We start from the raw sequence: 21330 nt of genomic DNA on the forward strand, positions 1-21330 counted from the left end.
AGGCTAAAAAATGAAAGAAAGGAGGGAAAGAAGGGGAGAAGATTTAAGGAGCAGGGAGAAAAATGCATCTATTCACAAGCAAGGAATGCAATTTGTTCAATCGACAACACAAATAGTACAATTTAGTTCAGGGAACAAAGCTTTTTTAAACATTTCTTCTTTTTTTTTCTCTGCCATTCCTTTGGAGCTCGAACATAATACAAAATATACAGTTATTGAACTTTGTAAAATCACTCACAGAGGCCTCTGAGAAGCATTTGAATCAACATTGACAATACTTAACTACAGCACTCTAAAGCTATTGTTGAATGTAATCATAAATAGAGCAGACATTAATGTATGTATGCACATCTTGAATGCTTACGAGGTTACCATGTTAGAAACACTTGCATTTGTTAAAAGTATGACATCTTCTGCAGCGGAAATCAAATAAGCTTTCAAGACCCAGATTCCAAACGATAACATGGAGGGAAAAGAAGCAAACGAACCGGCGATGGCTGAACAGTTGTACCTTGTGACGACAACCGGGACAAAGTCACTTTGTCGATAGCTTAAGTACCTTTAGAACTGAGGTTTCTTTTACTGGTGAAGCGTGTGAAGTCGGCAGCACTGCTCCTCCTCGTAGTGTTTAGTTGGACAAGTGTTTTTAGGGGGCGACAAGAGATCGGGTAAGGCAAATCGGTGAGCTTATTTATGAGCTGAAAAAAAGGTCAGCGGAGCGAGGCTGGGGTCGCCGCCGCCGCCGCCGCTGAGGGTCACACAGTAAACGCCACAGCTGAGGTACATGGATATGTACAAGAGCGTTTCAGACCTCCTGCCAGGTACACCTCCGAACAACAACATACAGGACGCATCCCAGGCAACCAAAGGTAACTATGGAAATAGCTTTATAATCTGTTTTTTTTTCTTCTCCCTCTAATATAACAATTTTCTGAAAAAAGAAAAAAAAAATTATACAGATGATCAGTGCATATGACTATTGTCCATTAGTCACACTTTTCTTTTTTTCTCCACACGTTTCTAAAACCCTGAACTCTCAATACAATTATAGATTCGAGCTAAGTGAGCATCACACAGGTGGACAGGTGGGTGAAATCACACAGGTGAGAGGTGGAGGTGGGGGTGGAGGTGGTGGGGGGGCCGCTTACAGGACAAGGCCAATAGTGTTCCTAGTTACTATTAAAACAAGTTTGCAAATAGCTTCTGGGATCATTACTTGTTTTAACATCAGCACGATTGTGTCAAACACTGTACATCTCACACAGGTCAGTGTTAAAACGACTAGTTTGTAAGGGGGGGGGGGGGCAAAGAAAAGAGCTCCTTTATGGGTACTGCTCAACAAACACTTCCTATGAAGGGTATGAGGTATTTCAGGTGGTACAAAAAAGGAAAACATGAATCATATTAGCTTGTTTGGGGACATTATTTCAACACAGTATGCACATATGGACAAATTATAATCAAGCCACTGTCAGTATCTAACATTCCAGCTACAGTGATTATAAACATTTTGAAAAAAAAAAGTTAATTTCTACAACTGAAAGCTTCCTTTGAGGGTCACAACACCAAATATGAACGTGTACAAAGAAAATAAAATGTGTGTGTGTGTGTGTGTGTGTGTGTGGGGGGGGTCACTCGCCTCAACGCACAGCCAGTCATGTTAGTTCCTCATTGAGCTTGGAGTCGCATGAAATGCAGCTTTCAGAGCGATTAATACCTACCCAGTTCGCAGCAAGCGGCTCGAGCTGGCGGATGTTAGACAAGAGAGACATTAGTGCACTTACTTAACGACTACAAGCAGCGCCGAGCAAAAATAAATAGCCTACAGATCAAATGTGGACTAATTAACTCCATATGAAATTAATTGACTTGACAGGATGTGAGTACAGTACTTACACAAATATTAAGGTAAAGAGCACGATATCAATGTCAAAGCAGAACGCTGTGATTTCAAAGGTAGTTTAACTCCTCGGCTGTTCGGTTTTTGTGGAGGAATATTCAGTAAAATCAGATCTGCCTACTCGGCCCCCGTCCAGAGGGTTTTCCCGTCTCTGTGATGCGTTAAAGGTACTCGATGGAGCCTCCGCTCTGAATCCGCGGTTGGGTTACATTCAACATTTCTTTAAGGCCTGTCAAACTTCCCCGTAGCGCATGAAACCGTCTCTTCCTCCCACCTCTGCTGCTCCCTCAGTAGTTCAATGGTTCTTTGGCACTCTTATTAGCAGGACGCCACCTGTTGATATTCACATTACTGCCCCCGGCGCGCCCTGTCCCCCCCCCCCCCCCCCCCCCCCCCCCCCCCCCCGCCAACCCCTCCCCGTCCATTTGTCCTGCCGGCTCGTCTTTGTGAGTGTGTGCTGGCAGAGCAAGGACTCGCTCATCAAAAACTATTTGTCCACAGCGCCGCTGGAAAACTCCACAGAGTACCTTTAAAAGCCAACGACGAGCGTCTAAAAGGAAGTTACTCTCTAATAGATCCACATTTTTCCCTCATCTCTCGCTGGGTTACAGCTGGTTAACTGGCTTCTTGCGATACAGACTTCCCAAGTGTCTTTGGCATTTCCCGCCACAAAAGCATGTTAGAGAGCAGCTAATTTAGGAGTAAAGTCAATGTGTGTCGTTAGAGATTTAATAATTACCTACCCACCACAACCCAGCAGCGAAACACTCAGGATTGTCACTTTGATCAGTTAAAAATATTAGATTTTTAGTACATGATTACTTTGTTTAAACACCGACATGATTAGAGGGAAAGCCTCTGTGTGCCTAAACACCAACGCTCATCTATATCTATACACCTCAAAGCAGAATCACATTTATCATGGCAAAAAAAAAAAAAAAAAACTAACTCAAGCCACATGATTTATTCCTTGAAAATTTGAGTCAAAAATATATACATACATTAATTTCCAACAATGCAAAGACAAAAAAAAAAAAATGGCAGAAAATAAATCTGAAATAAAACCATTTCTCTTCAAGAAATAAATCTACTGTGAGTTAAATACAGATTTAGTAAGTGACTGTTGTTTTAGAAGGGGGGGGGGGGGGGGGGGGGGGTGTCGTTACTAAAATGTAAAAAGTTTACCCACAGTTCAAACACTAGAGCAGCAAACTGGGCTGTGCTGTGGCTTGTAGTGCTGCGGGGAGTCCAGAAACTGAGGGGAACGAGAAGGTGCAATTCAACCATGGACACTAACTGCAGTTCGCACATTTGTTCTTAGTTCAAACATCCAAATGAAGACAACGCAAAAACCAAAAAAAAAAAAAAAAGGAAATAAAAGAAAACAGCTTGGCGAATTTCTCAAGCCACCATTTTCTGTCTGTTAACGTGTGACTTTTGTCTAAAATATTCAGTGCTTTAACTGTTCACATCAAAATCATCCGATGCTCAATGCAGAAGCTAAAAAAAAAAAATCTATCTGTACCACAACATGAAAACGGAATCCCAAAACAAAAAGGAAAAAGAAACAAACTTGGCATAGGCTGTCGTAAAGCTGAAGAGTGTGAATATAAATTATATGGCACCCGCAGTGATCACTGGTATCCATGTTCATTTACAGGTGGGTGTTTGGGCAGGAGGCGGCCGGCGCGCCGGTTAGTGGAGCCGCTGCAGGCCGCGAGCGAGGCGTCCGCTTCCAACGCCACGCAGCATGTAAACTCTGCCGTTCAGAGAAAAGCTGTGGAGAATCACAAGTAGTGGCAGCCTGTGTGTGTCTGACTGGGATCGAACACCGGCCGCAGAAAATAAACAAGGAAAGGAGGGGGGGGGGGGCACCACGGGCAATTCCCTCAAACCCACGCCGCTCTATCGTCACAACCACCCGAGGAAAGTCAAATTAAAGTTGCACAGAACACATCCGCCTTTCCACTAGCGCGCGCACACACACACGCCCACACAAAAACAGGCACACACACGTTAACATGGGAGTCGTCGTCCGATACCTCGCAGAAATGGAAAAAAATATATATTATTTTTCCCACCTCAGACTTTCAAAATGATTGAGAAACACCTTGCCAATATTATTTGAGCATGTACAGAAAACCACTTACAAAAAAAAATTAAAAAAAAAAAAAGCACAGGGAAACAAAATAATTAGGATTTAAATGGTTTGATATAGAGAGCTTACTGTGCTGTCAACTATACATTTTACCCGTTTCTTAAGGAGCATAGACTAACTGAAAAAAAAAAAAAGAAGAAAAGAAAGCGCAGAGACATTGTGCCTGGAGGACAAGCGGTAATATTCACTGAATAGACATTTGTTAGAATTCCAGAAGAGCAGGAAAAGGCAGATAGTGCATAAAAGGTTCTCTTTTTCCATTTCTTTCATTTTTTAACTTAAAATCAAGCTGCATTAAATACAGGCTGTTTGTACAGGACAATTGCACTTCACAAAAACAGAAATATACAAACACACACAAGGAAATGTGAATCAAATTAATTACAGCAAAAAATCTTTACTACTTAAGCTGATTATTTAACAAAAACAAAAACAAAACAAAACAAAAAAAGAAAAGAAAGAAAACCGCGTGGACTCACTTTTTATGGATTACTTTAGAGGAGAATATTAAGGTGGGTGAACATAAAGGGGAGACAAGACGGTGGGGATCCTGAACTCCAGAGTGGACTGGTGGTGCTGCACTATTCCAGGTTTGTGTGCATGCAACTCCTCCTCCTCCTCTTCCTCCTCCTCCTCCTCCTCTTCCTCCCATGAAATTCCCTTCTTAGAAACCAAAAGCTCAGAGTGACGGAGAGACAGACTGCTGAGCTGAGCTGCTGTGGGTCTTGAGAGGATGGTGGTTTGTAAACTCTATGCTGTGTTAGTGGTAGGAGGTTGTGTTACCACATGTCGTCTGTGGACGCAGAGTCCTTGATGGGAGAGGAAAGGAGGGAGAAACCCTTCAGACTCTGGCTCTACACCCACATCGCGGCCTTTAGCAGCCGCACAGGTACAAACATGTCTCTCTCACACACACACACACACTCACACACTCACACGGTTAAATCATCAGAGTCAAAATACATTTAGACCCGCTGTCTGATCTGCAGGAACAAATTACACTGGGAAGCTAATAAATTCACACACACCACTGTGGCCTTGGAACTTTTCTAGTTTCACACTGATTTGTTACCAGGTTTTTTTGGGTTTTTTTTTTTGTGTGCCTCACATCAATATCTACCAGTTTATTTAACAGATATTTAAAACTACCTTTAAAATGTAGCGACCGACTTTGTTTTGACTCCTCTATACGCTGGGGAACCATTGCTTGTGGTCACAGTGACTGAATTACAAACAAGGCCTTTGTTAGAAAGAGAATTGAGGAACGATATATGATAAGACAAGGTTACGGTACGTCTACAGGATGCACGCCGCCGTGTGGAAAGACGGCACAAAAGAAGACGTCTCACTGTGGAGCTGCTGTCATTATTGTCCACAGGACAAACGAAACGAAACAAAACAAAACAAAACAAAACAGCCTAGCAGAATGCCAGAATGCATAATTGACAATTGATGCTGAATGTGATCATTGCTGGTTCCAAGGAAGTCATTAACCTCACAAAGGGAAAATAAAATGCATACCACCGAGTCACCAAGGTTAGTCACTGATTACACACAAAGCAGCGGCGTTCGGCTGGCTTGGCCTATTGCCACGGAAAGCTGGATGTCGACATTGTGTTTGAGATTGTGTGCGCGCCGTCCTTCCTTATGGATTTAAGACGCTTACTGTATTTACACAATACTCATCTGTGCCACAGTAAACAAACCTGTCTGATTTGACTAAATAATGCGATCAATGACGTGACTTCACCGACATCTACAGCCTCTGTGAAAGGAGGGAAAAACAAAACAACAACTGCAGAAACGGGACCGTCTATCCAAACAGAGAAACCAGGCAAGACGAACAGGTTGGACCGAGTCCACAAGGACGACTCAGACAAAACAAGCCAGATGTGACTCGAACGCCACAGGAAGCAGAGAGCGAGGACGGGAGAGCGAGAACTGGCAGCGCCAGGCTCAAACACACATCTGCGGCCCGATGGAACGGCTCCTCAGAGGCTCTACAAACACCGAGACGGAACAACTGTGGCCAAATAAAGGCAGCTCATCAGAGATGTGGGTTTTATTTGTTGTTTTCCAACAGAAACGCCACACTGCAGATTATTGTGGGGAAACTGAGGATCACACCACTATGAGAACTAAACCGGAGTTTTTTTTTTTTGTTGATCCCAGATAGAGATCATTAAAATATTTCACATTTCTTGTCTTTTTATCGTGTTTCTCTAATACATGCGTATATTTAACAATCATTGTAATTTTGTTAGTGTGTGATTTATGCTTTTTTTTCTCCTTCTACCAATTCGATCCTTACACTGACATCAAGAAAAAGACTATTTCACTCTGCTAACAGCAGCAACGGGGCGACGTTCACACTGCAGGTCTTTAATGCTCAAATTCAATTATTCACTGAGATTTCTTTGTGCAGCTGTTAAATTCGTTTTTTTTTTTTTTTGTTGTTATTGGTGTAGCTACCATCAGACTGCAGTTTGAACAGTTCACGGCCTCCATGTGACCCACATGTACAGAGCAAACCGACAGCATGTTTCTCTGCTCGGACAGGCTTTTCCCCTGAAAACAGATCAGAACATGTGGGACTGATCACAGAAGTCTTGCTACTTTCACTGGGCGTCTGGAGCAAAGCCAGCCAGGCCACAGACCTGAGCGAGGAACAAGCTGAGGACACTGGATACACATCTGTATGTAACCAGGAAACATCTGGGAAGCAGGACAGAACGAATGACGGCCTGTGTGGAGCAGCAGCAGATTCTTTCATCGTTTCAATGTGATTTTTTTTTTTTAGGGTTCAAACACGGTTTCACCCATGATTTTCAATGATTTTTCACCCAATTTCAAGGGCCAAAACACTGAAATGTTTTTTTTTTTTTTTATTCCAGGTGCTTTTCAATAAGAAACTTGTGCAGCACACTGGCTGTACAGTTCAGTCACAAAGCTCACACTACACACAGAGTAAATGGACTGAAGCCTTAAGACGTCTCGCTATGTTAAGTTTGGTATTAAATGTTGATAAAGTCTTTGTAATGCAGGTGTCCTTCTATTGACACTTACAGCAACAGCCACATGGCAGCTTCCAGCTTCATCTCTTCAAGCTTTTCAAGGTCTCGAAGCGACGCCCTCTCTTCTTTGACGGGTCGAGCGAACTGGTGGGTGTGGTGACGTTAAACTACCAGAAGCTGCAGTCGGTGGAGGCTTCATTATTTGATCCACCTCGGATGATAAACTGACTGATGGGAACTGCAGTGAAGCTACTGCTGCAGAACTCCGACATTCTCTCACCTGAGAGATGGGAAAGTCTGAGGGGAAGAAACTGTGCTGCTTAAAATTAGAAGATCAGACGGGCCTCATGTCGGCAGACGCGTCGGATTTGAGCCGGGTTTTCCTGCAGTGCGAACGCAGCCACACAAGTCTCGACTCGCTGTCGGCTTGAGGACGCGCGCCATGCAGATTTTTTTTTAACTCAGTCATTTGTCGAGTGAAGAGAAAGAGAGGGAGAGGCCACATGAGGTCCAAGTGATTTGAATTATGTTCCACATCCTGCCTTATGACGCCATAACGCCGTGGCTGATGAAACCGACACTGAGCGACACGCCCGTCAGACTCTAGATTCAGGGACACACACACACCGTGACAGTGAAGCAAGTACAGTCACTCAAACCTCATACAAGGTGATCTACTCCATCTTTCACATCCAAACACTGACGCTTTAAGGAGAAAGTCTCTGAGCCAGGGCGTGGAGGACAGAAACAGGCCCATACATCAATAAGTACTGCAGAACTTCTCATTGAATCCCTTAGAATACATCTGCACAATATTCTAAGGAGCCGATTTCACTTCCCACAGGGCGGCTTTGTGCAGTCTGGTTACAGACTCCCTTCAGTCCGGGCCGCATTCAAACCGATCCAAGTCAAAAGGTCTGCCGGGCTCCTGAACGCACCGTGGTTTTCAGCACAACTCAATCAGTTCAGGCAATTTTAAAAACCAATACGACACTGAAACAAAATGACAAGTTTTTTTTTTTTTTTTTTTACCGTCAAGGACAAAACGAGAGAAACAAGTAAAGTGTAGCTGACCCAGTGAGCTTATCTGATTAAATTTTCAAAGAGCGGTGGCTGAGTAGACTTTATAGTCTGTAAGTGTGCAAAGGACTAATGAGGAATGTCTCTTTTAAAGCGAAACGCAGGAGAATGCGGTTTTTTATCCCACACACGGTTTTGTGTATTAATCTTCTCCAGTTTTTATTTAAAGAGCCACCAATCAGTGTCATTAGCTCACGTGCTACAGAACGGAGGCTTTTTGGAAAAAAACCTGCCCGGGAGTTTTGGTTGGCTGTCGGGAAAAAAAAAAAAAAAAAAAAAGTGTTTATGACGGAAATTTTAAAAGGACTAGTTAAGGCAAACAAATGGAGCCATTTTTTTCTGGTTTCACATGCAAAGAGACCACAAGGACAGATCATGATTACCCTTTTCAGACTGAGGTTTAAAGGAACACACACCTATGGTGATCTTATGACACAAATCTGGATGAAACACAAGGTAGATTTCAATGTGAGGGGCAACACCCGAGTTACTGACAACCAGGAGTGGACAAGAAAACCAGTGCTCACACTGATGACTTATTTATCAATAATTCAACCAATCCTTATGACTAATTAAAATTTTAAAAAATGCAGGACAATTCCAGCTTACTGAATACTGCTCTATTCTGTTTGAGTTCATTTTAGTGGGTATGTGTCCACAGGAATGGTTTTTTTTTTCTCGCACGGAAACACGCCGTGTCTGAAAATAAGATCCTCACACACGCTCCAGCTCCCTGGTGATGAGTGTATCATGTGTAGCATCGCTGGTGTGCGAGCCAGAAAGTCTTTCAAAGACTTCAAACCGGACCAATACAGCGAGTCGGTTACAAAACTTCTCTTTCATACTAAAACAGTTGAGTGAAAAGTGTTTCTGAAAACATCTGAGGGGAGGAACAAGCTGCAGTGACTGAATCGCTCCTCGTTTTGGTTCTACAACAGCTTGTTTAGACGTTTTACTGACGTTTCTCGACGTGTCAGATCGAGAAATTAACCGATCCTGTGGACACAAAATGACGAGTCGTCAAAAAAAAAGAAAAAAGAAAAGCCGTCGATGAATTTTTATCGTCTCCTATTCGCGGCAGCTCGAGAATAAACAGAGACACTTTTCAAATACATTGTTAAATGGATATAAGACAGAAAATGGTGACTGATTAAAATCCCTATATGTGGGAACTTATCGAGATCAAAAGAATGAATAAAAAAAAAAAATTCTCTTTCCTGAACTGCTAAGTGGTTTGGCCTGAATGAACTCCTCCTGAATGTGACGAGTTGAGACGTCAGTCTAACCACAAACTATACTTTTTTTTTAATTAATGGTATTTTTCTGTCACTGGGCCACAAAGCCTTTTCTTCCTGAATTATTCTGACTGACATGCAGAAGATTAGTGAAACCTTGCTGTTCACACTTCAGGGCCACGCATGCTCCAAACCACACAGACCTGCGGGGGAGAACGGAGCATGTGGATACTTACTGTGTCGTCGCTTCGGTAGGGGTTGAGTTTGTTGTACACCGCTTCAATAACACTTCGTCTGAGGGGGAAAGAGACAACATGTCAATGGGAGACGTTTCAAAAACTACTAGTCAGCCGTCGCTGGCGGTCACGACGGTCGCACTGAGGTGAGGTCGCCGTACTTGCTTGCCAGCTCGCCTCCAGGAGGGAGATTGGGGATGCTCTCAGATGCTAACGTCCGCATAACGTGGACCAAATCGGGGACGCCTTCGTCCCCCTGCTTTTTGATGATCTCTGGTAGGAAAGAAAATAATTCACAGTATTTTAAACAAACCAAAAACACAAATACAGATTAAAATGCTGTGACAAACACTGTTCAAAGATATAAAGTGCGATTTCATGTTTCATGTATGACCACACAACATCAACTGTGTTCTATCAGTCCATCCTGGATGGTTCAAGCTTTTCTGATGCTTACTGAGTTGTTCCTCTAAGTTTTTGATTTTTTTTTGCGCACACTGTAAACCAGCTTGGACAACTTGGCTGCATGATCAACTTAGGTATTTGTTTATCGGTGAACAATGCATGTGAGCTGGCTTAAACATGTATAAAAACAAAAATCATGGGAGAGCAATGAAATGAAATATTTAGTCCCAATTTAAATTCTTCTGGAATGAAGTAATAAAAAATTGCACAATCTCAGTCTTTAAAAATATTTAGATATATGTAAAGAAATGAGCAAAGAATATATATAATTTTCCATGGAAAAGTTCTTATCCGACATCAAATCCATTTATGATCACAGCTCAAAATGTCCAATGAAAAAAGCCAAACAACATCCACCACGTCGCTGAATCGATCATGCTACAAATACTTTTTTAGGGTGGATGATGTTAAGTGCACTTTCCATCACAGAGCATATGTGCACTCATCAATAACAAACAATAACAAAATGTTCACATGTTGAGGACTTCACTGACAGAGGCTGTTTTCTCAAACAGAAATGAGATTAAGACTTCTACATTACATCTGTACCCGGCTCATGTTGCATCATGTAACCATCATGTAATTCTGCCTTTAAGCCGTTTTCACACTGAAACAGAGGGATTTTTAACCACACACACCCAGCAGACGGGTTCAGATTAGTGGATCGGTGTGAAAACGGTTTTCAATATTTAAGCCTATGTCCACCCCTTTGTGAGTGTGTTCTCCTCTTCCTACCTTCTACTCTTGCCTCCAGATATTTGTCCAGCTCAGCCTCCTGTTTTACTGCCTCTGGAGAAACTTTTGGTGCCCCAGGAAAGCAAATTAACACCACACTCATATTGTCCCGGCTTCCCTGTGGCAAGAACACAAAGACGAGTTACAAAAACCAGCCAAGACGCTTCACACCATCGGTCTGCGTTTACGTTTAGGAGGTTGACGTACCTTGTACAAGCAGGTGTCCACAATTTCATTGCTGACTTTCTCCAGATCCTCCGTGACCTCTAGCCTTGACCTCACAAAGTCACACAGTTCCTCGTTGGCCATGACATCCCAGATGCCGTCACAAGCTAATATAATGAACTCATCTTCCCCTTCACATCTCTCTATTGCATAAACTTCGGGCTCTGGGGAAACCAGCTGCTCTGTCGGGCCTTTTCCATGCACACACTTGTAGTCGAAGTCTCCCAGAGCCCGAGACACAGCTAGGGACCCATTAACTCGCTGGATCATGACTGAGCCACCGGCGTTCTGAATTCTTTCCTTCTCTAGTGGATTGCTGGGTTTGTGATCCTGTGTGAAGAAGTGCACCGCTCCGCCTCTGCTGAGGAGGCCCCGCGAGTCGCCACAGTTGATAAAATAGATATGGCTTGGAGAAATCATGACCCCCACTGCGGTGGAGCCGCTGCGGTCCACGCCGTGCTTCTTCTCTGAGATGGTCCGCATGTGTTCATCAATCTGCAAGAATCCCGTGCGGATCCCGTTCTTCACGCTGTCCACAGAGGGGTCCTCCTGCAGAGCACTCTGGAAGTCTGGGTTGCTGGTGATGTGCTCCAGCAGGTGCTCGCAGCAGTACTTGGCCACCTGAGAGCCGGCGTGCCCATCATAAACGGCGAAGAAGGACCAGAGGTCGAGACCATGAGGCAGGCCGATTACTGCCGTGTGTGCGTCTTCCATTTCAACCCGCCAGCCCTGCATGCTGCTCAGCCCATACCTCAGGTTATTACCTTCACCGTTGGAATTGTACTTTTCCATCTTTGGTTTGTCCAGAAATGCCCCCATTGTGTCCCTCAAACAGCCTGGAACACAAATGAGAAACAGATCTGTAGACAAACATGCAGAAATGTGTAACTTATATCAGTACTAGCAACAAAAACGACAGCAGTCCTCCAGTAAAGGCCTTTGCTCTTTAGGAAAGACTCCTTTTACTAAAGATTATCTTGTGTGTTGCTTTTTTTTGTTTGTTTGTTCATTGCTGTCTCTTCCAAAGAAGCTCAGAATTGCAAACAATCTTTCACTAAGTTGTTTTCAACATTGTACCAACGAAAAAGCCTGAGTTTAGGTGTTTAAGGTGGAATATTTCACCACAACAGACCTGGAGAGATAATGCTCCTCCAAGTTTATACACCTGACCACTGTCAAGACAGCAAGAAATCAAAGGATATTTTCATATGTAATCATTGATTTGGTGGGCAAAGGCCTGAGAGAGAACTAAATGTTTAGGATCCTAATTATTTTACCCTGTTTTATGTATTGTATACATACACTATGTTTCTGACTTTGTGAAGTATAATAATTCATATATTTAAAATTGTTCAAACAAACTCATTTTCTCCCAAATTATTGGGACTTCTGTTGAGATTTCTGGTGAAAGGTGTGGCGTGAATTGTTTCAAATGACACAAGGGGTTATTATTTCATGTGTTAAAACAAACAGATCGTCCTCCATCCATTTGAGGCCAAAGATTATCATCTGCGAGCTGAGTACAAGCGTCTGCTCTAATCTATAAATAGTAGACATGGGAACACATTTTGGCTTCATAGTAGGACCGCTGATCTTGTAGATCGAATGAAACGCCCTCAAGTCACCGGGTGTTACTATTATACGCAACTTAAAGACGTGGGGCTTTGAATCGTGTTTGAAAACAATATTAAACGAGTCTGACCTTCGTAGCGCAGCTACTCGGAGTAATGTGAGTTCCAGCCATCGTTACATGCCTGCAAAGCTAATGTTAGCTCAGCCACTGACGAGTGAACTCGATAACCAGCGCAAACCGTCAGAACTGCCAGAGTCCGCGGGGTAAAAGTCACATAAACCACGAATCCGCTCAGTGTTCATCCCTCATGTTGCTGCTGCGGGAGATTGTCGGCAGAAGCGAAATAAACAAACAGCCGTGCCTCGCTGGGCCTTGACCCTTGTCCCTCACAGCTAACTTTGACAGGCCTCCTTCCACCATGCTACATGCTAAGGTGGCTAACTGCCGAGCCGTCCCCTACCTATACAGTTATCGTGTAGAGACTTACCAAATCACCAAAAGACCAGTTGACAGCGACGGAAGCTGCGAAGGAGACAAGAACCGAGTGTCCAAGGTTCTTACCGGAGAGGCTACACCGACAGAACGGGGGTTTCAGGCGGTTCAGCTAGGCTAGCTAGCCAGCGAGCTAGCAACAAGCGATCGTCACTCAAGACTCAAAAAGTGCCGAGGTCCCTCTTTGCCTACAGCCGTGGCGCATTACATTCTCTCAGCTGGAGAGCTAAAGAATACTCTCGCAGATGTTACGGTGAGATCGAGGAGGCCGGAGCTGAGTGCGGCCAAGCTGAATCGCCTGCCCAGCCTTTCCACTTGACAGCTTGACAGCTTGCTAGCTAGCGTTAGCCTCCGAGCAGCACGGAGCCACACGGACAGGACCCGGATGTTACAGGTTGCGTATTTGAAAACATGACATCATCGCTGAGGAGCTGAGGCTGCACAGCCCGTAGAGCCATGGCCGCACACCGAGCAGCGCAGGAGGGATGCGCACAGAGGAGCTTCACTGTACATACAGGAGATATAACTTCACACAGAGCATGCACATAGAGGAGTCCTGAAAGCAAACACATAGTGGAACTGTGGCTGCACACAGGAGCACAGGAAGCATGCCCTCAACATCTGTACATCCAAGAAACACTAGTGTCGGGCCAGGATTATATACAGCCCCACACCATTCATCATTCATTTTTTTACAGCAGTACTTTAAACAATAAAAAAGGCACCTCTGCCATATCAACGGACGGCTGCCAAGTGATTGTGTTGTTTGCACACAGGCTGGATAGAGACACACTCACACTGAACAACTCTGAAGATCACAATAACTGAATGGTGCTGAAAAATATGAGAAGTGTATGATATGAAGTAATAAAACCTTTAAGTTGCAAATTTTGAAGTTGAAAAGGAGACAAGTGTAATTTTAAATCAGAATAGTACAGATAGGCAAGTGTGTACTCTAAATCAAATACACTGATTTAAAATGATTTATGAAAAAAAACCCCATAAAATCATGAAAGTATGGATTCAAAACATTTTAAAATTTGTGCTTGAAAGAAGAATTAGAAGTGGAATGGAAAGTTGTGTCTGATTACTGGTATCCTCCAAAATAATATCTTGTTTTAAAATAGAGTAACTTGCTCAGGTTTCATGAGCAGTATGCATAATCATCTGTCAAGGGTGGAAAGCACAACAAATATTATGAGAAGTGTGAAGCAGAAGTGTTTTTCAATTCTTTCTAATTTTTAAAGTCTTGCATATGCTGCACCTGTCCATCAAAATAAACTTATTTTCTGGTTTAAGGAAGAAATATGGAAGTTATTGGTCCCAAATAAATAAATAAATAAATAAATAAATAAATAAATAAATGTTAACACACACTGGAAAACTGGTAAAATATCATCAATAGAATGTAATTATGTTCATATCCTTTGAAACAAGCATATCCCTGCAATAATATAATTACAACAAACAAAGTTTTCAATCTGAAAATACTTTTTCATTCAGAAATATTGTTAAATATTGATTTCATAAACATACACACATTTTTTTTTCTTTGATGAGAAGAAGAACCCCATGCCTTTCTATGTGGAGGCTGCATGTTCTCTCTCTGTCATGTGCAGCTTTTTTTTCCCTCACAGTTCAGATATTAACATATGAAAGTGAATACTGGTCTGTTAATATTTATGTTTTATATAAGTATGAAACCTGTTTATGCGACAGCAGCATGTAGATGGAACCAGGTTAATATTCACTTTACAATCTGAGAGAAAAATAGCATTATCCTCAGTCAAACACTCATCTTTTCTGCTTGAGGCACTTTTGTGGCCTTTGTCACTAATCAGCATTTGAATTGTAAATGGTGGAGACTTCTTTCAACAACAAACATCAAACTCAGCAATTCCTGCGTGTCCTTGATATAACAAATCACCCATCAACCAAGGACGAGTGTGAGGCAGCCTTTGTTTTACACTTGTATTGTTTAAATGAGAGAGAGAGAGAGAGAGAGAGAGAGAGAGAGAGAGAGAGAGAGAGAGAGAGAGAGAGAGAGAGAGAGAGAGAGAGAGAGAGAGAGAGAGAGAGAGAGAGAGAGAGAGAAACAATATTCTGAATACAGCTGCTGGTTTTTTTTTTTCCTAATTGATTTGACAGCAGTGTTGGTGCTCAGTTTTACATATGAAGACCTGCAGCACAGTTTGACATGGCAGGAGAGATCAAATCTCACATTTTACAACCTCAGGTGGTATAAAAAGTATCTCTTGTTAAAGAAAAAACTGTTTTCAGGAAAATCAATGTGAATTCACTTGTGATTAATCAACAATTACGGCACATTCAACATGATTTGTCAAGAATATTTATTAGACGTGTCAGCCTATGTCCTGCTCTCAGCTGCTTGATAACACTAATAAATGTATTCTGAGATAATCACATAGGGTTTATTGATTTTCTACATTTCTCTTTCCAAACACTGGATTGAGTTTCACGTAAATGAAATGAAATGAGAAGTGAAACACCTTTTTTCAATTTGTCTTACATTATTGGGATTGTTTAAAAATGAAATGCTGATTTCAATGAAAACTTTCACTATTATATAGACAAAAAAACCACATTTTCAAAATCTGCAAAGATATAAGCCTTCACAAAACGACGAGGGCCTCAATAAGTTGAATGAAAATCCAGTTTTACTTTGACACAGACTGTGAGAGCACGAACCTCACATTATGTGCACGTATTTTGTGCTTCTTTTCAGTTAACAGTTAACTTCTTTTCGGTGAGTTAAGTGCTTCTCAGTTAACAGTTGTGCATCAGCTCTTTTTCCTTGTGTACACACACGCACACGCACACACACGGACACACATGTTATAAAACCATCTTGTACACCACTTTCAACAGTTCAGAGACACAGACACACTTGAGGTTACAAATTAAACCCACATGGAGGTTTTTGGACTGTGGGAGGAAACTGGAGAACATGTGTGCACACAGGGAGAACATGCAAACGTCTCAGAGATACCCTCTGTAAATTGTGCAGTGAGCACGCAGCTCGGGTACAGTTTTCATTTGGTCTGCTGTGCTGAGACACTTCCTGATGTTGTTCATCCATCTGAAGCCTTGGTGAGGCGGTTTTTGTCGTCACTGCTCGCTTCGCCATCATGTCTGGCTGCTGTCGAGGTAAATTATTCCTGAGTGATGTGGCGAACAACAGAGGACCAGCAGAGTGGAATGAGATGGACTTTGATCACAATGCTTGATGATCAACAGATCACTGATAACCCAGGCTTCACAGCATGTGCAAGAGAAGATTCCTCGAATTCACACCTTCACATGACAAACAGGCCCTAAGATCAGTCAGAGGAAGACAGAAGTCTTGATGCTGGATGTTACAATACATAACAAGTGGTACTGCATTAGTTTAATGTGGACATGCATGCTTCTTCTCCCACCTTCATCAACATCCGGCAGAAAAGGGAGCTTTACTTTGAAAATCCCAGTCGGAAGTGACGAGTTTATAGGCGACGCTTTAAAGGTAGGCAGCTTTGTTTTGGTCTCAGTTGTGTTTCCTCCCGTCCTCAGGTGTAGTGTAACTTGTGGGTCTTCAGATGGACTGCTGGGTTTTATCCGCGCTCTGCTGGACACTTCCGGTGTGTTTCCTGCTCCACTGCCTCTGTTTCATGTTCGCGGACGCAGACTTCACTCTCCTGCGGGCCAGTCTGCTGGGAGGGAGGCCAGGTGAGGCAATTAAAGTGAAGGTACCTGCTCAGCAAACCCTCCTCCTCCTCCTCCTCCTCCTTTCTGCCTGCGCTTTGTTTTAAACACGTGTTGTGTGCAATTCAGTTGCAACAGGCAACACTCAAATGCAAAATTCGCGTTTACACACTTCGGTAATAAAACCTTCAGGGCCACCGTAGTTACAGTTTGGGAACATTATATGAGTAGATCACTTGCTTGGAAAGGAGGGAGTTTTTTCACATGTACTAAACATGATATCCCTGTATCTGACAGGTGTGTCAAACATAAGGCCCGTGAGCTAAAAGCAGCCCGCTAGAGGCTCCAATCAGGACCTCCAAACCAACAAAGTAATTTTTTTGTTTTGTTTGTTTTGATATTGTGCCTGAGAATGTATCCTTACAATTGGATATATAATTGTTAAATTATTTGGTTTTGTGAAAATAGAGAGTTTTTCCTCGCGTATACACCATGCCGCAACGAAGAAAAGTTTAAAAATAACTGAAATGTGTTTGAGAACCGTGATCTAAAGTCTTTTATTTCATCCCTTCTGGTGTTTGGATGTGTTTTAAATTCCTAAAGAGACCTGACATCCACAAACCATTTGTCTATGACACAAATTAAGTGTTTTAGTCTCGACAGAAACGGCTGCAGGAAAATGTGTCCATCCATTCAGTCTGTTTACTAAAGTAATCCTATTATTGATCCTATCCATGTTACAAATTCAGAAATACTTTTTTGTAAAAATGAACAAACTGCTGTGAGTTTTGAGGTGGTTGTTTTTAGAAAATGAGGGAAAAACTTGCATTGAAGCAGAGACTGAGATTGTAACCAATCAGAAGTTAACTGTAAGGTTGTTTAAAACACATTAGAAACACTTTGTGAATTCTTCACACCGTTCCTCCACACAGAGTTACATTCATGTTAGATGGAACAGATTATTATTGGACATAGACGCATGCAGGGGCTTGACAGTGAAGGATCGGCTGTCTTCCAGAGACTCAGCTTGTGTTTGTGTGGCTGTGTGTTCTCAGAGAAGAAGCTGAAAGGCCTGGTGGTCTGGGTCACCGGGGCCTCCAGCGGGATCGGCGAGGAGCTGGCCTACCAGCTGGCCGGGTGCGGCTCCCGCCTCATCCTGTCGGCTCGCCGCGAGGACGAGCTGAGGAGGGTCAAACGCCGCTGCTTAGGTAAAGAAACCTCTGGTTTCATTCTCCGCTGCCTCCGCAACCGCTGAGCCAGACCTTTATGGCTCGGCTCGGCTTTTCAGTCGGCCTCGAGACGTAAACGGAACAATGCAAGATCTGCCCCATTCCACAGCGAGAACTTTGATTACATGGCCCTCACAAACGGTCAGTGAAGGAGTGAATGAAGTCGTGGTTGTACTCGTCACATTAACCTTCCATCAGTTACTCATGTCTCGGCAGACTCAGCGCGCCCGACACGCCAGCTCTCACAGATTCTTCCGTTCTTCTTCCCCTGCGCTCCTGTTTTTCTCTGGTCGGTCAGAAAAAAGCCTCACCACTGTTATGAGTGTGAATAAAGCAGGCGCGTCGCTTCAATTGTATCTCAACTTTTTCTTCTCGGCGTGGCCTTCAGCGCTCATGGTCCAATACGAGTCAGACTTCTGCTTTAAGTATTGATTTATTTCACATTGTAAGGTTGTAAGGCAGATTTTTAGAAATAGCCTGAAACTTTGGCATCTGTTGCAGGTATTTCTGCACTCGGTCTTATTTTATATATGTTTTTTTCTCTTTTCTAAAACTGTGTTTAAATAAAAAAAAAAAAAAAATCCACTTATCTTTAACAGAAATCCAACTTGAAACATTTTCCCTCCTGACCCACGGATTTCTTTTTTTCCCTATGTTTTGTCCTCTCTTGAAGCTTTTGATGTCCTCTAGTGGAGCCTCGCGTCACGCTTTGTGAACCGCTGCGCACAATTAATAAACACTTTTACCCACTGAGATCCAAAAATGATGAAATGGATGAACGATAAATGAAGGTTTGATCACATCAGTCTCAAACGTGGACAGAGGACCAAAAACGTTCCGTAGGAGGTCAAAGTGCCACTCAAACTTACAATTTGAAGAAATAACTCATGTTTATGCTTCATTTTCTGGAGTTTGCTGGATATTTCTGTTGGATTAGATTACTCTGCTTCCATTTTACTCTTCAAGTAGAAGTCCTGGCGGTTTGTTGGTCGTGAAAAAGAGAGCCACACCTCCGTCGTGACTTTTCCTGTGTTCTCCCTGAAGAGCGCTCTGACCTGAAGGACGAGGACGTTCTCGTTCTTCCTCTCGACCTGCTGGACAGAACGTCGCACGAGGGGAAAACCAAGGCCGCACTCCAGCACTTCGGACATGTGAGTCCTCCACTGCTGGTCGCTCTCACTCAGCCGCGGCGTTTGATGTTTTATGTTGTATAAGTTTGTAGAATTCCAGATAAAACGGAGAACGCCGTGTGATCGAGATGAAGGTGAAATGCTGCAGATACAGCTTTTTTTTTTTTTTTTTTTTTTTTTTTTTCTTTTGGTGCCCGATCAGATCGACGTCCTGATAAACAACGGCGGCCGGAGTCAGCGCTCTCTGTGCCTGGAGACCCGGCTGGAGGTGTACCAGGCCGTGATGGAGCTCAACTTCCTGGGGACGGTGTCCGTCACCAAGTGCGTGCTGCCTCACATGACGGGGCGGGGCTCCGGGAGCATCGTGACCATCAGCAGCGTGGTGGGGCTCGCCGGGGTGCCGCTGTCCACGGGATACTCTGCCAGCAAGCACGCTCTGCAGGTGACCGGGGCGGCTTTCGGAGCGGCGGCGCCGGGCAGGCGGTCGTGACGTCCTGCATTTGAAATGAAGCCTGCCTGTGTCGTGTCCAGGGTTTCTTCAACTCCCTCCGCCCGGAGCTGACGGACTACCCCAACCTGGTGATCAGCACGGTGTGTCCCGGGCCGGTGCAGTCCCAGATCGTCCACAACGCCTTCACCGAGGAGCTCCACAAGGCGAGACCGGTCCTTTCATATCCGCCGTCACGGGTCAAGGAGCGCTTTTACTAAGTGTCGTTTTCCCATTAAAGAGTATCGAAACGGTCGGCAGCCAGGAGCACAAGATGCCCACGAGCCGCTGCGCGCGACTGATCCTGGTGGGAGTAGCCAACGGCGTGAAGGAGATGTGGATCTCCCAGCAGCCCTTCCTCCTCTTCTACTACCTGTGGCAGTACACGCCCACGCTGGCCTGGTTCATCACCAACCTGCTGGGCAGCAAGAGGGTGCACAACTTCAAAGCTGGTCTGGTGAGTGCAGAGATCTGTGTCCCACCCAGAAGAAACACACACACACACACACACACCGGGGTAGAACATGCAAACTCCACACGACCTTGGACAGTGGATTCTCTCTGCGACGGGATTGGAATAAGGAGCAGGGAGTCAGGCGGGCAGTGAGCAGAGCTGTCTCGACACGTCTGGGGGGGCTCGGCCGTTACTGACCTTGCTTGAGTCTCAGAAGAAGAGCGTGGCGGCGGCGGCGAGGCGATGGCCGAGGGAGGGAGCTGTTCCCCGCGGTGCGGGCCGGCTGACCGGAGCGTCCGCTGGACAGTGACAGCTGAGGGCCGCGCAGAAAGGTCACCGTCCCGCCACACAGCCAGGGCTGCGTCACGGCGGTCTGGCCCTCAGCAGTGAAGTCTCTGTGTTTTAGTGGCTTCGAGCACAAAACTGGAGCCTTTTCCCCTCAAACAGACGAGCGTCTGTGCTGACCGCCCATCTTTTGCTCCACAGGATGCAGACTCGGCGTACTTCACCAAACAGAAGACCTCCTGAACGTCCCGGAGAGGAAACGCTTCACTTTCACCAACAATGTTTCTCCTGTTAATTTAACTTTAATCTTGAAGTAAAGATTTCTGGATGCAATTCCTTTGAGGACTCGCTGCACTCAATCGCAGAAGACAAAGATTAACACGCTAAGAAATGATTAACTTCTGGTACATTGCTTTCATAAATTGATAACGTGGGGATTAAACTGCACGGAACGAAGATTGCTCATTTGTGCCGAGCGTTGAAAGACGTCCTGGATTGATTCTCTGCTCCAGCATATTTCAGTGAAACGCTACCGAAAGTGCTTCTGCCAACCAGTTTTATTAGAAGTATATACAGTAACACATATAAAAACGAATATGTACAAGAAACGCAACGATTTCATTTACCTCTTCAATCTAAATTGTAAACAAGTGAATTGTAAACAAAACGAGAGCACAAAACACCATTACACATACAGCGAGACATACCCAAGGCACATCCTCCATGTCTTTTACAAAACCAGAAAATTATTTTCCCTTTTTTCTGGACACGGAGGGGAAATCCATAAAAGTCTAATAAAAAAACAAAACAAAAAAAAAAAAACAGATAAAATCAGAGGTATTCAGCAGTGTGATCCGCTTCCTGTCCGACCAAAAACCAAGAGCAGATAGTTGTGCTTTGGTGGAGCCGGGCGGCGAGTCGGACGATCGA

The 21330-nt window shown here is 43.9% G+C and overlaps 2 protein-coding genes across 4 annotated transcripts; one reads left to right on the forward strand and one right to left on the reverse strand.

Annotated features, from left to right (window-relative positions):
- Positions 1-2491: 2491 nt before the first annotated feature.
- On the reverse strand, positions 2492-13505 carry ppm1aa (protein phosphatase, Mg2+/Mn2+ dependent, 1Aa). 3 transcript variants are annotated; one of them, XM_030116483.1, is made up of 6 exons: positions 13183-13505; positions 11031-11884; positions 10824-10941; positions 9785-9896; positions 9624-9681; positions 2492-4867 (listed from the first exon to the last, which is right to left on the reverse strand). In XM_030116483.1, the coding sequence occupies exons 2-6, from the start codon at positions 11865-11867 to the stop codon at positions 4838-4840; spliced, it is 1155 nt and encodes a 384-aa protein (XP_029972343.1). In that variant the 5' UTR covers positions 11868-11884; positions 13183-13505; the 3' UTR covers positions 2492-4837. The 3 variants fall into 3 exon arrangements, with proteins under 3 accessions (XP_029972343.1, XP_029972342.1, XP_029972341.1); XM_030116482.1 differs by having other exon boundaries at positions 11031-11908; positions 13109-13505; XM_030116481.1 differs by having other exon boundaries at positions 13109-13504.
- Positions 13506-16629: 3124 nt separating this feature from the next.
- Positions 16630-21287, forward strand: dhrs7 (dehydrogenase/reductase (SDR family) member 7). The gene is made up of 8 exons (XM_030117672.1): positions 16630-16636; positions 16710-16839; positions 17871-18023; positions 19089-19195; positions 19377-19616; positions 19706-19828; positions 19903-20118; positions 20602-21287. The coding sequence occupies exons 2-8, from the start codon at positions 16710-16712 to the stop codon at positions 20641-20643; spliced, it is 1011 nt and encodes a 336-aa protein (XP_029973532.1). The 5' UTR covers positions 16630-16636; the 3' UTR covers positions 20644-21287.
- Positions 21288-21330: the final 43 nt, after the last annotated feature.

The sequence above is a fragment of the Salarias fasciatus genome, chromosome 19 (genome assembly GCF_902148845.1).
Source record: "Salarias fasciatus chromosome 19, fSalaFa1.1, whole genome shotgun sequence".
NCBI lineage: Eukaryota > Metazoa > Chordata > Actinopteri > Blenniiformes > Blenniidae > Salarias > Salarias fasciatus.